At 41.1% G+C, this 17840-nt stretch overlaps 1 protein-coding gene across 1 annotated transcript in view; it reads right to left on the bottom strand.

Annotated features, from left to right (window-relative positions):
- Positions 1–17840, bottom strand: part of LOC129108674 (metabotropic glutamate receptor 8-like) — a 118892-nt gene that overhangs the window by 74156 nt on the left and 26896 nt on the right. The window contains exon 2 of the mRNA XM_054620556.1: positions 6889–7105. Coding sequence (XP_054476531.1) covers positions 6889–7105 — 217 coding nt within the window. The remainder of the gene's footprint in view (positions 1–6888; positions 7106–17840) is intronic.

Below are 17840 nucleotides of genomic sequence, written 5' to 3'. Positions count from 1 at the left end.
TAAATCAAGAGAGAAGTAGAGTCATTTTCTCATAGACTTCTATACAACCAGAGGAGTCGCCCCCTGATGGACAGGAGAGAGAATGCAGCTTTAAGACATGAAGCATCGGCTTCACTTTTCAGAAGGTTGCCGCCTGTTTATTTTCTCTCAGTGGGACCATAATTTACAAAATGAACATCATGCTTTATTGAAGAAGACTTGAAACTTTTTATATATCATAGATCATCATCAGCAACAAACGTCACAGTGAAAGCAGTTTTCTTTCCACAGCACATTTAAAGAAGTGGGTTTTCACCCATGAGGGTTACTCCATCGCCCCACATACTGGAAATGGAGACAGAAACCAACGAGTTCCAACATGGACATTGACACAGTTTCCAGTGACAGAGCTGTTTAATCGGTGTCATCTTTCTACCTGTTCTCTGTCCGTAAAAAAACAGGTAAAAGCATCAGTATCAGCTGAGCTTAGAGGAGGTCGAGGCTTTATAGGAAGAAGAAAAAAACGTCAGCAGCTGATGGAAGAGAGTTCAAAGACTTCAAAGGCAAACGGACAAGAAAAGATATTTAATCTGTGTTTAATAGGATTAACCGAGCAGAGGATATGATTACTTAAAGAGGTTTCGATAGTCCTAGTGAAGTGTGATCGGGTGGGCGACTGAGACGGGGAAGTTCCAGGAAATCTTTTTTGCATATTATGTAAATGGTCCTCTTATCTGAGACACATTCTGATAGCCAATGAGGTCGATGACTCTTCATCTGCCAGCTGGACCGGCACAGAGCGGTCCAGAGCGGCCCGGCTCGGCCTGGTGGAGACAAGCATCTACAAGTCAGCCCACCTGGGTTCATTACGGAGGCAAACCGGGGGGGAAAAACAAGGTTGTAGCTCTGAGACGGTTTTTTTTTAACAGCCGTCGCAGAGTTCTGGTCCAGAGGATCGGCTGATCTTCATCTGGAAGAATGGAAAGAGGAGAGCAGCGACTGAACATCCCTCTGCTGCCGGAGCGAGTAATGGAAGAAGAAGAGTGAAGAAACATTACAAAAAAATGTGTGATGTCTCTCTTTCACGATTAATTGATATAAATGCATAAATAAATGTGTAACTTGAGTTCTTGAGTGAATGTTTCTGTTTTCACAGGTTGATAACTAAAGGCCAGTAACTGATCAGACAACTCGTCCTATTAAGTAGAATCAGTGGAATGTCCCTTTAAAGTCAACACTATTTCAACACATACACACTCACTTTCCTCCTCTACCTCCCCTTTTTCCTCTTTCTCTACCTCCTCCTTGACTCCTCTATACGTTTTCCTTGACCTCATCTTTTCCTACAACTCCTCTTTTTCCATTCCCTATCTCCCCCTTTCCTATTCTATACGTCCTGCTATCCTCCTCTACCTCCTCCTTGACTCCTCTATACGTTCTCCTCTCCTCCTCCTTTTCTTCTCGACCTTCTCCATCACTCTTTTACCTCCCCCAATCCTTCTATACCTCACCCTTTCCTCATCATCTAGTTCGCCTCTTTCCCCTCCTCTACCTCCCCCTTTCCCTCTCCAGCTCCTCTAAGACCTGCTCCTTTTTCCACCATAGGTTCTCGACCTCATTTACTACAACAACTTTTCCCTTATCTGCCTCCTCTTCCCTCCTCTATACATCCTCTTCTCTTTCTCCACCCCCTCTTTTCTCCCACCTTCATATCATCTATACCTCCCCCTTTCTTCCTCTAAATGTTCTCCTCTACCTCCCCTTTCCTTCTCCATACATCCTCTTCTCCTCCTCTCTTTCTCCATCTCCTCCTTTCTTCCACTATACCTCCTCTTTTCCCTTCTATAACTCCCCCTTTCCTTCTCAAGCTTCTCTATGAAAAATCAATGTCCACACACACACACACACACACACACACACACACACACACACACACACACACACACACACACACACACACACACACACACACACACACACACACACACACACACACACACACACACACACACACACACACACACACACACACACGTCCTGTTAAAATCATTAGTTGGAGGTGGAACAAACTCCCAGCAGCCCAGACGACCCGCTTGTGACATCACAGATGGTCATCAGTCTCGTAGCTCCGCCCACTTCCAGGTTAACACACACACCTGCAGCTGCAGACCAGCTCCACTCCTCTCCGGGGGATCACATTATTTTTTTAACCATCTGTTCTCAAGCCGCTGGGAGCTCTGCAGCTGTTGTCATGGAGACGGGTTGCACAGGGGGTCTGCGGCAGAGATCCTGTGTCGTGTTGCACCCGTTATAATCTGTGTGACATCGGCAACATCAGTCTCAGCAGCTGGATGACATCATCAGTGGACGCAGGAAGTCAAAGTTTACAGATGTGTTTCCTCCTTTCACTCGATATCGGCTCCTTTTCTTCTCCAACGCCGTCACACCTCCTCCACTTCTTCTTTATTCTCTCCTTCCTTTTAACATCTGTGTCCTTTTTTCCTTTACCAGCTCCTTTCCTCCTCTTCTATCTCCTTCTTTCCTTTTCACATGTTGTTGTCCTCATTAGTTTCTCCTCCACCTCTCCTCCTGTCACAGGTCCTCTCAGATTGAAGTTGAATTGTTGTGTTTTCGTCAGCTTAGAAGGATTCCTTCATATCTACAGTACCAGTCAAAAGTTTGGAAACACCTTCTCATTCAATGTTTTTCAAACTATGAAGGAACACATATGGAATTATGTGGTAAACAAACAAATGCTCAACAAACCAGAATATGTTTTATATTTTAGATTCTTCAAAGTAGTTGAATGAGAAGGTGTGTCCAAACTTTTGACTGGTACTGTAATTGATATAACAATTGGATCAGATGTTCACTGCATTGGCTATAATTATGTAATGTGCCTCTTAAATCATATAAACAAAAAAAAGTAGGTTCACATGAGTGCTTTTTGGGAAAAACCTGATGTCAACAAAGTTTCATTTTGGGTATTTTATGGGCAAAATGTGATTGTTACAAAAATGTAATATAGGCCACAAATTAAGCTTCTAATATTTATAGCTTTAATTTGAAAAATACAGTACCAGTCAAAAGGTAGGACACACCTTCTCATTCAATGGTTTTTATTTTTTTTCATTTTTTTCTACATTGTAGATTAATATTGAAGACATCCAAACTATGAAGGAACACATATGGAATTATGTGGTAAACAAACAAATGCTCAACAAACCAGAATATGTTTTATATTTTAGATTCTTCAAAGTAGTTGAATGAGAAGGTGTGTCCAAACCTTTGACTGGTACTGTACATAGGGAGCAGGTCCTCTTCACGGAGTCCGCCATGCTTCTACAGGAGCCCCGAACGGACAAACCAAACACTGGATCTAGAGAGAGCCTTTTCAGTTTCATGTCACCTGAAGGCCACGAAGTTCTTTACAAGATTACAAAAGGAGGACTGAGCGGATGGGTATTCAGATGGATGCAGTCTGCAACCTCACCACTAGATGCCACTAAATCCTACACACTGCTGCTTTAAATACAAGTATAATCAGAAGAAGCATCAAAAGTAGAAGTCATCATTATGGAAGCCCTTTACTTATCCTCATACAGCTGTTTGTATAATATCTTACTTTTTCCGACGGGGTCCAGTAACAGTTTGAAATGCAGCTTGTTAAATGCAAATGGTCTTTTCAAAATAATCTTCCGTCTTTCCAGGAAACAACTTAGTTAAGTTTAGGCAACAAAAGTCGTTGGTTAGGCTAAGGAAATGATGCAAGGGTCTAACAAACTTGATTTCAGCCAGGAGCCGCCGTCCGTTGACCGTGTGATACAAAAAAAAAAATCAACGTTGATTATTTGTCACCTTCCTTCCGTAGTTATTTCGACACAAACGATGATCTTTTCCTAAACCTCAATAAGTAGTTTTGTTTCCTGTGAAGACGGAAGTTTATTTTGAAAAGACTTTATACGTGTAACCTGCGGAAATTGACACCTGTTGCTGGAAAAAGCAACAAAAAGTAGTAATAACTTTTCGCGAGATAACATACGAACCATAAGCCGCGAAAAGCGATCTCCTGGGCAAAATAAGAGTTTGCATTTCTATAGCATAGACTCACCATGGACAGTTAAAAATTGAGTCAATGCAGGCAGCTGAACCACATATATCATATTTTCTGCACATTCTTCTTCCAAGGACACAACCAGGTGCCTACATAACCCACAATGCAACTTGACCGTTAGTTAGCGGCTAATGTAGCCTGAAGTGGAGATGAAGTCGAACTCCCCAACACCTGTAAACAGACTCAGATGGGAAAATGGATGGAGTTCTCCTTTAAGGGATGTGATAGTAGCTGTGATAAGAAACAGTTACGAGTCTAATTAATATAGAGACACGATGAGGCTTTTCACACCAGGAGCTTAAATACTTTTTTTTTTTTTTTTTTTAATGAGTCATCTGTCGGGTGAGAAAGATAATTTAATAAAAACAACAGAATGTTCAACAAAAGAAGTGCTTTCCAACAATCCACTCATTATAAGCTAATCAGCTCTAATAAATGCAACCTCTGATCGGGTAGACTCCTGCAGAGGCTTCATACCATCACGCCTCATTCCTGTTGATATAAAAGATATGTGTGTGTGTGTGTGTGTGTGTGTGTGTGTGTGTGTGTGTGTGTGTGTGTGTGTGTGTGTGTGTGTGTGTGTGTGTGTGTGTGTGTGTGTGTGTGTGTGTGTGTGTGTGTGTGTGTTGATCCCACAGAGGAGCCACAGCTGCTCTCTGCACAGCGTCTCGTTATTAATATGAAGCTTTTTAAAACGCTTCTATCACAGCCATTCTTCACGATTACTGCTGCTTCCATTTACACACAAAGGTTAAACATGCAGCGTCACAGGTAAACATGCAGCGTCACAGGTAAACATGCAGCGTCACAGGTAAACATGCAGCGTCACAGGTAAACATGCAGCGTCACAGGTAAACATGCAGCGTCACAGGTAAACATGCAGCGTCACAGGTAAACATGCAGCGCAGGCAGCGTAAACATGCAGCGTCACAGGTAAACATGCAGCGTCACAGGTAAACATGCAGCGTCACAGGTAAACATGCAGCGTCACAGGTAAACATGTAGCGTCCAGGTAAACATGCAGCGTCACAGGTAAACATGCAGCGTCACAGGTAAACATGCAGCGTCACAGGTAAACATGCAGCGTCACAGGTAAACATGCAGCGTCACAGGTAAACATGCAGCGTCACAGGTAAACATGCAGCGTCACAGGTAAACATGCAGCGTCACAGGTAAACATGAAAGCGTGCAGGTAAACACAGGTAAACATGCAGCGTCACAGGTAAACATGCAGCGTCACAGGTAAACATGCAGCGTCACAGGTAAACATGCAGCGTCACAGGTAAACATGCAGTAAACGTCACAGGTAAACACAGCGTCACAGGTAAACATGCGTCACAGGTAAACATGTAGCGTCACAGGTAAACATGCAGCGTCACAGGTAAACATGCAGCGTCCAGGTCATGAACCCGGTTACAGATGCAGAGGAAGGAGAGGAAACATGAGCTGAAACATGAGGCTCATTGGAGCTCAGACATAGAGGAAAATGTTTTTACTGAAACAGAGCTTCAAAAAAAACCAAAACATTTTAAACATGTCTCATTGAAAAATCTCCCTGAATAAACAATGTGAAATAACCAGATTCTGTGAAAAACATTTAATTCTGAAGAAGCCATGATTGATTCATCTGAGACCAACAGATTATTTCAATCTGGTACTGAACTGCAGGCTGCTGAACACAGAGCGGAGAGGAGAGGCTGGAAGTAGAGGTTGTAGAAATGTAAATAGTTCAATTCCATTTGTTTCCACCATATGTAACACTTGGGAAAAAATGTTGCATATATAGATTCCATTGTTTTCAAATGTTTGTAAAATAAATTATCAAAGATATTGAACTTTTTTCCTTCTTTTTTTATGATTTATGGCATTTTAACTGTATTATTCTGCACAAAAGACATATTTGAGTTCTCTCTATTTCTAGCCATGATTGTTCTGTTTCCATTGAGGAGAAGTTATCTATTGCAGTGGAAATCAAGGCCACAGAGAATGTGACAGGAGAAAGAAAACACATCAAAACTGATCATCTGTTTTATGTGCCAAAACCAACGGCAACCACGCTCTAAACCTAAACTAACGACTCACCTAACTAACGAGATACAGTTGACTGACATCCGACGTGGCACGCAAACCACATTCTCCTGGACGAAAGTGTTTGGAGCGAGAACAGACTGGCTTTTGATTTCGAAAGTCAAAATTGAAGGTTTAGATCAATTTTGGTTTTTAAAACGTAACACCCCTCGTTTTTTGATGAATAGGAAGTAATCTCGGGGTCGTAAAAGACAAAGATTTTACCGTCAGACGCACCACAAACCTTTTATTTTGCTCTCTTCTTAAAGCATCATCACACAAGTGATCTAAGAGAAGAGTCCACACACACACACACACACACACACACACACACACACACACACACACACACACACACACACACACACACACACACACACACACACACACACACACACACACACACACACACACACACACAGCTGATCTCAAACTTGCATGTTACAGCTGATGAATTTCAAACGCACCCTTTACAATCCCATTAATGTCGGAGCTCTTGGGTGCGATAACGTTTTAATCAGAGTCTGATTGGCCTCTGCTGTAATCACATCGAGAGTCAATTACATGACCTCCTGTTCTCGCTCATCAACGCACGGCGAGTTCAAAACCCACGGTGGCTGTTCATCCTGCATGTCCTCCGTCACTCGGGGGGGACATTTCATTAATCTCCAAGTGAAACTAACTCTCTAAGATTTCACCGCTCAAAGGTTGTTGGTTTTTTTTCCTACCTGACTCTCTGGAGATCTGGACGAAGGCCTCCACGCCGCTCTCGCCGTAGTTCCCCTCGGAGGCGAGCGTGGACACGTAGTTCCAGCCCATCGCCGTGACGATGTCCAGCATGGCCTGGGCCTGGTAGGAGTCCGGAGGGACGACGCGGGAGAAGAAGTCGTAGCGGGTGTTGTCGCTGAGCTCCGGGGCCGTCGAGGCGTAGCTGATCTGAGGGATCTGCAGACGTGTGAAGGTCAAAGGTTAGCTTCAAACGAGCGGGAAAGAACACGCGTACTTTAAGACATTTAGACGACGTTTTAAATCTGATACAAGGAACTTTTTCCAAGTACAAATCTGAATTCTCCAACAGCACCGACACATTGTACCCATAAGACTGCATCGAATTAATATAAGAATACAGCAAATTATTACTTAGAAAACATCAGCTTTAATTATTTACAGTCGCTTCACTTTTTTTGGTTTAATCTCTGACAAGCTGCAGACAATAAAACTCAAAACTTCCTGCAAGTGTTTCACTCCAAAAAGACTCCCAAGAAGAGGAGGGCAGATGAAGAAGGGTCGTGATAAAAACCTTTATATTTAAAAAATGAAATATGGATATCACGTTAATAATACACATCTGATAATATTGTGTCAGGACTGGCCTTGCTGCAATACTTTACTTTATTTAATCTACCAAACTACATTATAATACACGTTGAATGTTGAATTTGTCTTGTTGAATATGTGACACCACCAAAGAAGTCCTAATATTTGATAAAATGATAAAATCTTGTTTCCATTAAAAGGTTTGTCTTCCTTTAACAATATGACATTTGGAATAGTTTCTCTGCACATTACTGCATTTAAAAAAAAAGTTAAACTTAATAAATCTTTCACCTCAGAACTTCCCTTACTATGAGCATGTCACATTTGATGTGATTTTGATCGTAAGTTAAAAGTTGGCAATATTTCCTCATCAAATAAAAAATAAATAAAAATGTATTTAACTTATCAGATTAGGTTTCTTTCGAAACGGATTTGCAGTTTTAAATTGGTAGCATGAAAAGGTCATTTGTAGTAGACAAGAGCTATGAAGCTGCACATTTATATTCTGCACTGTGTGAGTGTAAAGTGACATTGTGTGAAGCAAATTGTGTATGAAATGTATAAATACGCCTTACACCCAAACTACAAACTGGAAGATAGAAATCATCACCACAAGCAAAATGTTAAATCTCCATTTTTAAACAATTACAATGTCTTTATCTGGCGTCAAGCCTTCGTCAGTGAGTCGAACAGATCTTTTAAGTGGTATTCCACCAATAGATATCTTCCACTTGGTCATGTGGTGTCAGGGAGGATGGGTTTTAAAACATTAATCGTCGCTCCCTAACAGATTTGTTGGGATTTGAACCTCCAACCCTGACCTTCCTCCCGCTGCCGTTCCGCTCCTTGTCAGAGTGGAGTTAGCGAGCCTCTGCTGTTCTGAATTAGGGAGGCGGATCAGGTCGTAGATCCTGCAGCAGACAGGCCCCGGCGGAGGCCTGATAATGGTCCTTTAGAGAAAGATTGAAGGGCCGATTGATTTCACTTCAGGCGTAGGAGGCCGGCACGTTGTCGGGACCGAGCGCCGCCCAGACGCCTCATCAGGATTTGCGGCGGATGGGAGGAAGACGGACGGCCGAGGGCACGGCGGCAATACAAATGTCAGACGGCTCGACTCGCTCGGCAAATTAAAGGCCTGTACTGTAAATAGAAAGCTGTCTGAGAGCTGCAGGTTTATCCGTCAGAGAGGAAGTTTATTTATCAGCACAAAGAACACGTCCGAGCTTCTGAAGCGTCTCTGGGTGTTTGGAGACCTTAGGTGTTTGTCCGACGGTTATGTTACAGATTTCTTCGTTGGTTCAAGTCCAGACAGAAACATTTAAGTGTCTTTCTGATCGGGACGCTGCAGGAATGAGTCTCTAGACTTCTACAGTTCCCTCGCCACTAGTTTTTTCTGAATGGGTTATCGGTTGAATGCCTGAAATAAGCACTGCGGTGAACACACAGCTGAAGAGATTTTAACATTTTGTTCTTCTATGTATACATGTTGATATGTTTTGTTAGAAATGTGGTTGCTAACAAGTGTCTATAGAACAACAGTCAGTCTCTAAACATTAACTGTGTCGTGAAATTACATGAGAAAAAGCTGAAATTCATATTATTGTCCCAGGCCATCCAAAATGTCTACAACACAGAAAAATCGGAAAAAACAGCTTTGCCTCAACAATTTAAAGACATTATCTCAAACATTTAAATAATATATATTTTTGTTGTGTAATCCATCGAACTGGGAGTTGGGAAATATGGCGTATAAGTGTAGAGAAAAAAACAACTAAAGGGAACACTGCTCATTACATATCATTTCACATCTGACATAAAGACTAACTCGCCCAAGAAGAAAGAGAAAAGAAAGTGAAACTAAACTGGCCAAAAAAAACCTCTCATACTCAATAAACCAATTTAAGGATTTAAAATGTCTAAATTAAAACAAATCAATGAAATAAGGTGCTTTTAAACACATTTCATTTAAATATGACACAAAAAATGGAGACATAAATGTGTATTTATTTCTGTGTTTGACTTGCTTCCGTTTCATACCAAACTCCCTTCTGAAAACCTTCCTTTCTCTCCCGACAGTGTCGACAGGAAACAGAAAATCAAAGATCTTATGTGAAGACAGATTGTGTGACAGCAGCCGGATTAGAACTGAAATCTTGGAGATTCATGAAGGTGACGCTGAGATGAACTATGATATTTCACACACACACACACACACACACACACACACACACACACACACACACACTCAACGGTAAAGGCTAACTGAACTGACGCTGCATGGGAATATAATGAGGGACCTCCATTAGCATTAGTGATGCATTGGGGGCTTTATGAACAGCAGCATAGGTTAGTCAGCTGCTGCTCCATTAAAACACATCAGCTCCTCTAATATATGTATTTAATGTATCCGTCCTGTGATTTGAGCAGAAAAACAGCATTATGACTGAAGCTTTGTGGCTAAGAAGATTGACGTCATCAAATTACAGCAGTAAGAATAAAATGAATAACAACTGAGAAGGCGTGTGTTGCTCATGTTATTAAAAATCAATTTAAGAGAGAAATCAAACGTCCTGCTACGACTGGAGGACGACGATTTTAATTATCAGCCTAATTAGACACCCGGACAATAAGCACGTCGTACGCTCATATCTCCATCCTCACAACAACGCTGCTATCAGCCGCTGAGAAACAATCAATGTGAAGCAACGCAGGGGGTCTTCAATGTGGGCTTTTACTTCCACAGCTCCACACAGGGCTTTTACTTTGGAAAAAAAAAAAGTATCTGAGCTGAGATCTTCAGTTTGGGGCCACTTTGGAAAAAATTCACTCATAGATATAGAGTAATCAAGTTTATCAAGATGCATTTTGGGGGGAAATTAGATTAAAATGAACAGGGGACGGGGATATTGTTCATGCAAACACGCAGATAAAACTAAATCATTAAACTCTTTCCGAGAAAAGAACAAGGCGATGTCTTTTTTATTCTCAGTCTCCAGTCATCAGAAGTGACCATATATGGACTGAGGAGGAGTGACGTAGAGACGCCGTATACGTCTCTGGTGTCGACCTGTCAATCAGTGTGTAGCCCCGCCCTAAAGCATCCCCTGCTTTATGGTCTGTTTGACTCTAAATGGAGCATCATTTACTAAATGAACATCATGCTGTATTGAAGAAGACTTGAAACTAGAGATTGAGACCATAAACTCATGTTTACAATGTTTACTGAGGGAATAAATCAAGAGAGAAGTAGAGTCATTTTCTCATAGACTTCTATACAACCAGAGGAGTCGCCCCCTGGTGGACAGGAGAGAGAATGCAAGTTTAAGACACTTCGGCATCTAAGACACTAAAGCATCGGCTTCACATTTTAGAACCGGAGGAAACCGACTGGTTCATCCTTGAACCATCCTTGTGCCAAATTTGGAGAAATTCCGCAATGATTGCGTTAACAACCTAAAAACATGACTGTCTCCGGCAAAGAGGCATCAAAACGCTGATGTATCAATTTGGAGGTGGATGGCGTCCTGACGGATGGCGACCCGATGACAGCGCTCGTTACCCTCAACATGGGACCTCTACTTCTGCCTGCTGAGCCCCAGTGAGGCCGGATCAGACCCTGTTATCACTCTGAGGACAGACATCTGTGTGTGGACACGTCAACATCAGAGGACTCGTTCCCTGTTTTTTCCTCGCCGTCTCAGGGAGTTTCCTGAGACAGTGATTGATGCTCGTCATTCCCAGCGACAGCCTCGAGCTTTCTGCCCGGCTGAGCGACGACAGAAGAAATCCATCTGAGGAGACAGCACGCGTCCGTCATCGTTCGGATTGTCTTATTTAAAGTAAAGCTCAGTTTACTCTCATCTGTCTCTTTCCTGGACAATAAACAGCTTCGCCCTCCAGATAAAATCCTATCAGACTCCTGCTGTCGCTGCTCAGTTTCCATCTCAGGATGAAGTTAGAATGAGTTATTCCCTCTCTCTGCCACGCTGAGAGAGGGAATAACTCAAAAACCAGGCAGCAACTCAGGTTTTAATTACATGTTTAAATACCTCAAATTAAAAAAGACTAAATTTATGATATCTGGGTCGTCTTATCTCCGAAAATGTCTCTAAAAGGGAATTTATTTAGTAATATTCACCATGTAAAACTACATTTTTGATATATATTTATTAATATTTTTTCAACCAGTTTCCAGTTAAATAATCAACTTGTTTCATACATTTTCTAAAATCTAGTCTCATTTATCTTAATTGAAGACAGCAATGTGCTTTATTCCGCCTTTTTTCAAGCCCATTTTAAGGAAAGTTAATCGCCATAAAAATATTCTAAACACACTGTCAGATTTTTCCACTTGTTTCAAAAATATTGAAAAGTGAAGCCGATGCTTCATGTGTTAAAGCTGCATTCTCTCTCCTGTCCACCAGGGGGCGACTCCTCTGGTTGTATAGAAGTCTATGAGAAAATGACTCTACTTCTCTCTTGATTTATTCCCTCAGTAAACATTGTAAACATGAGTTTATGGTCTCAATCTCTAGTTTCAAGTCTTCTTCAATACAGCATGATGTTCATTTAGTAAATGATGCTCCATTTAGAGTCAAACAGACCATAAAGCAGGGGATGCTTTAGGGGCGGGGCTAATGTGATTGACAGGTCTCTATCAGAGACGTATACGGCGTCTCTACGTTTCTCCTCCTCAGTCCAGATATGATCACTTCCATTCCCTGGTTGCAAAAAGCCAAGATGGCGACAACAAGAATGCCGAGCTCTAGGCTTCATAACAACAGACGACAAACCAATGAGTGACTATGACTTTGTCCACTTCTTACATACAGTCTTTGGAAAAGATACTTGTTAGCTTTGGGTAACAATTATAGAATCAACTATTAACACATAACAGTACCTAAAGAATACAAAACCGCACCATTTTGATAAATAATGACACAAATAAACAGTCATTAAAAATGTAAATCGAGGCGTGAGAATCTGGGTCCCATTAATCATTTATTTAATGGCACCACACAGCCACATACGAGTCCACTGGTCCAACATCAATTACAAAGCTTTTACACGAACGAGGCTTTCCACATCCAACACTGGTAAACAGCTGAGCTCAAACAGATTTAAATTGGACAAAATGAAAGTCTAAAGCGCTTTAAAAAGGAAATCTGACCCTCGGAGGCGGACAGGAAGTGAAAACAAGCCCCTGAAGTCCACCTGGGTCACAAGTTTGGGTCTTTTTGAAGCTCAGGGAATGAAACAGCAACTGAAGTTCAGCGCCTGATTAGAAAGAAGCCAAAATAAGAACTGATCCTCTGTCAGCACCAGAAGAGGAAAGTAAAGCTGTTTGTGTTTGTTCTGTTTTCTTCTGAAGCGACTTCACAGTGAAGTGAGAGACTTCAGATGGCACAGAAACAAACAAACACAGACACTGTGGAGGAAACTAGACTCTGACAAAACTTTATCATCGGGGTGAAAATAATGGAAACAACCTCTCTGAACCTTAATAAAAAAAACACAACAAATCGATAGTGCCTATGATATCATCACCACATTCTTTATGAGGATTCCTTCCTCCTTCCACAAGTTAAAAAGTTTTCTTTAAATCTTTATATTTCATGTTCAGCTTTTGAGGTTAGGGCTGAGAATTTGAGTATTTGAACAAATCATGTTGATTTTTAAAGAACTACAACTGTCTAATCTGTCTATCTTTAAGGTTTATGATCCGATGATGCTCCTAAATCTGCTCAGTAACCTAAAAAAAACATCCGAAGAAGAATAACTTCAACTGGTAATCTGGAACATCGAGTTCCTAGTTCAGACTACTGATATTTAACAGAAAAAATATCACAAATATAACGTTTTGTGTAAATGTATTTATTCTCAAAAATCTGTAATGAATTTTATTAATAGTTCAGATGCAAAGATTCATGGGTCATGTTGTTTATTATTTCATTTTTTTCTAAAATGAGATAAAAAAATGTTTCACAGACTACACGTTGTTTCCAGTCAAATCAAAACCGTCGTCTTGCATGTGATGTCATCGGGGAGGAGGTGCTATAGGAGCCGACCTCTGGCAACAAGATTGTCAACAAACAGAGGCATCGTCCGTTGATGCTCGCTGTCAACTGTGACTTTTCTTCTGTTTCACGTTTCCTCCGTTTTCACAACATATTTCCTCTATTGCCTTGCAACTAAAATAAATAAAGATCTGACATATTCGCTTTGTTGGGACGTCGTTAGGTCTCACAGAAGCTGTTTGGCAACCTGTTCTCTCCACCAGTCAAACACCGCTGATTAGTCAGTGGATTCTGATACCGAAGCGTCGAGGCATCTTTTATGAGACGCACCGGACTTTCAACAAACTGTAATTTAAACCCATTCCCATCACTATCTGAGCAAATGATGTAGTATAAACAGCAAGAAAGCCCCCATAGAGAGGGCAGGAGAGGAGGACGGACGGGTCACACAAACACAGGACTTTCACCCAGGAGATCACTGTTCATGTTCTGTTTGAAACTAAAAATCAATGTTGACTTATTTTACGATAATTTTGTTACTTTGCACTTAAATAACAGCGGTTACGAAACAAACTTAGTTATTTTACGTAACAAATATATTTATTTGAACCTTGACCAGGATTTTTTCTGACTTGTCCCGTAAGTAAATCGAAAAACTAAAGTAGAAGTTTTATTTTGAAATATTCAGGATAAAACGACCCGGCGCTCTTTGTCGTATTATTGTCTGAAACTGCCATATTACATTCAGGGAGAAACATACTGCCTTCTGAGGAAGCATTTTCATAAACGTATCTGGCAAATGTTCACTGGCAAAATATTTCATTTGTCTCTACAATATGGGCTCATAGAAAATAAAGCACATTGAACATGCTTCTGTTGTCCGACCCGAAACACATGCAGGACCTAGGATGTGAACTCTGGTCTCCGTTGTCAAAGTCCTGAACTTGTTTTACGTCAAACCATCCACCCTGACCTCTGACCCCCGACCCCTGGCTGTCGCATAATCCACGAAGCCTTTAGGTTTTCCTCTAAAAATGAACTCTTCAAAAAAAGATTAGCAGTACAGGCACAACGGTTCCTAGAACAGCAGCTTGAAGCATCAGATGATCAGAATATTAATCAGAATCATGAGGACGGAGATATTTACCATGCCGGCTGCATCATTTAGAGACACGTTTCCCTCAAATTCAACCTGACAGATTTGGGATCTTCACCAGAATTCAGAATAAAGTCGACCAAAAGTTTTGACCAATTATATTGTTTAAAGATAGAACAGCGTGATGAGGTTTCACGGCTGTACGTTTCATGTTTGCTCTCAACTTGATTAAAATGCAGATGTGGTCTTTTTTCCTTGATTCCCAGAGTCTGAAATAAATATCAGAGCCAATGATCTGGTTTGGCTTTCTCCTAATTTTAGCTTCAATATTCATCTGAGGGACATAAAAACCAACAGAGAGCCAGAAATCGATTTGACTGAACTCGTCCTCCTGCTGTCTGTCTGAGGCCGAGGACGCCGTCTCATGTGTCCGTCCTGCTGGCTCTTGGTCACAGACAGCTGGTCCTGATGTGGCCGGCTGGCTGTTTGGCCTCCAAAATAAAAATAAATAAATAAAACAACAGATGGCAGAACCTCATCTGGTGTCAACAGCGAGGATCTGGAGCCGCCACAAACAAACACACGGTGCCTCGTCTCAGCTGGCCGGTTGGCAGCCAGGAAACCCGCTGAGTCAGCAAACAAACGCACCAATCCGTCAAAGATTTAAAGGAATAGTTCACACAAAAAAAACAATAGACAATGTCAACGCGTTCTCACATCAATCCGCCAAATACAGCAGCTTGGTGGTACCACATTAGTGAGGGTTCAGTGACGGCCTGTCAATATACGCTTGTTATATTGTCTTCAAAAATAAACTCCCTTCTTCTCGGGAAGTTATGTTAAGGCATCAAAACCACTTAGTATAGTTGATGTTAACTTGACTGACTGATGGCTCACGTGACAACATGTCAATGTTTACTGCTTCGAGCGTATTTGGACATAGCAGAATCAGAAAAATGGTTTCTTTGCACATACAATGACTTTGACTCTGTGATTGGTGCATGACAATAATGCAATAGTATAAAGACATAATTAAGAATAAAAACATTGAACAATGTACATGAAAAACAAACAAACAATATAAGAGTATGTTAAAATATGTCTGTTATTAAAAGAGCGCAGTCCAAACTGTGGTATTTGGAGTTAAATTGGGTTGAAGTTGTATATAGTACTTTCTTGGCTCTCTATGGACCAAGAAAAGATATTCTATCAAGTGGTGTTAAAGAAAGCTAGCAAAAATAAAAATTAAAGCCTATTAGCGCAAACAGACGTCAGAGCTGAACAACAAATTCCATTCATCTTTTGTGCTGAAAGGCTATCGTTATTGGGCGATCAAGTCACTTTAACGGGGATTATGTAAAGAGCTCTTAGGACGGTCCTCCAGTTCAGGAACATTGTCTCCACTCGTGTTCATCAGCTCAATGGAGTGTGGAGAGGAGCTGATGCATTATGGATGCTCTGTCAGATACGGAGGTATGTATGTGGGCGTTTGAGGAGGATGTGAACTGTGTGCGTTTCATGGATGAACGCCTGTTTTATAGGTTGTCGTCGCATCTTCAGGGTGTTTCACAAAAGGAGATGTTTTAGTTCAAAACGCAGGTGTTTTAAATCTGCAGCCTGGTCTCATTCCCAAAGCGTCGAGTACAGATGCTGTCAAGAAGACACGAAGCAAAATGACGCCTGGGGCTTCTACCCAAGGGGCAAAATATGACGAGTAAGGATGAGATTACGTAATCTGTGACAGACCCTCCAACAACACGAAGAAGACCAGATCAGAAAGAGACCAGAAGACACTCTAACTGAACTAGAGATGAGGATAATTAGACCAAAGACTGTATATAAGAATTGGACGTAGGCACTATGATATCCCCATTGTTTGTTGACTGCCGTTTTGAAGCATCGAGTTCAAAATTTGGTCGCCGCCATCTTGTTATTTTGCAACCAGATGTGACACGAGAGGGTACAACCGACCGCTGAATAAGACAGTTGTATGAGTCCAAAATGTTACCATTAACCTCTTACTTTCACGTTGTGGTTGCGAGCTGTCAATCAGTGTGTAGCCCCGCCCTAAAGCATCCCCTGCTTTATGGTCTGTTTGACTCTAAATGGAGCATCATTTACTAAATGAACATCATGCTGTATTGAAGAAGACTTGAAACTAGAGATTGAGACCATAAACTCATGTTTACAATGTTTACTGAGGGAATAAATCAAGAGAGAAGTAGAGTCATTTTCTCATAGACTTCTATACAACCAGAGGAGTCGCCCCCTGATGGACAGGAGAGAGAATGCAGGTTGAAGACACAGAAGGCATTTGCTTCGATTTTTAGAACTGGAGGTTCGAACCTGAATTAAACCCGATCCTCACTGCAGGATCCAAAAGGGACAAAGATGATCTGTGAAAACTGCTAACCAAAACCAACATGACAGAAACTCCAAAAATCCACAGGACGACATTACCGTTTCAAAAATGAAAACACTTTCTGATCTTACACCTCTTCGGCAGGCTTGAATGAAGGTAGGATTGTACCATTTTGGGCGTAAATGGCTCATTTTGTTTCTTGCATTTTAATATCTAGATAATAAACAATATAATAATTCTTTTTGTCTCAAGGTCTTTAAAAGTCTTCGGTTTGAATGATCTGATTAAAGGATTAAACGGTAGATTAATGTGTAAAGGAGAGATTGTTTTGCTCTTAAAGTCAGTTTTTTTTCTCACAGTGGGATGAGTCGACGGGGAATAAACGACACAGACAGCTTCTCTCCGTCAGCAGCTGACAGCAGAGAGGAGCTCCAGCAGCCTTTTCTGCATTGTAAGTGTATTCTTTTTTACATATTATTTATATGGGCTGTCCCACACATCCAGGACTCAAACACTGACTGACCCACATGCTGTAAATTAGCTTTACTTGCGAGTATAGCTGAGGCGAGGTTGGACCTTAGTTCTGCAGGTATTTTGGTCCGAAACCGAAGTATTGTAAATATAATATTTCAGTTATTGTTGTTTTTTTTTTGTTTTCTTCTACTGTTTTTTTATTGCTTATTTATAATACTTGTTTTATTTTATTTTTTATTTTTATTTCTTTATTTTTTATTCTTAGCTTGTCTTCTACATTTCCCGCTGCGGGACTAATAAAGGATCTTATCTTACTTAAAATGTCAACGATGGGATCGAAAATACTGAGGATCCCCAAAGTCATTACAATTCCTCCTGAGGGGAACGTGAACGTTTACCAGAATTAAAGGTAAT

Source organism: Anoplopoma fimbria, chromosome 19, assembly GCF_027596085.1.
Source record: "Anoplopoma fimbria isolate UVic2021 breed Golden Eagle Sablefish chromosome 19, Afim_UVic_2022, whole genome shotgun sequence".
In the NCBI taxonomy this organism is placed as follows: domain Eukaryota; kingdom Metazoa; phylum Chordata; class Actinopteri; order Perciformes; family Anoplopomatidae; genus Anoplopoma; species Anoplopoma fimbria.
The sequence above is the reverse complement of the archived record's forward strand: the minus strand, read 5'-3'. Positions and strand labels throughout refer to the sequence as shown.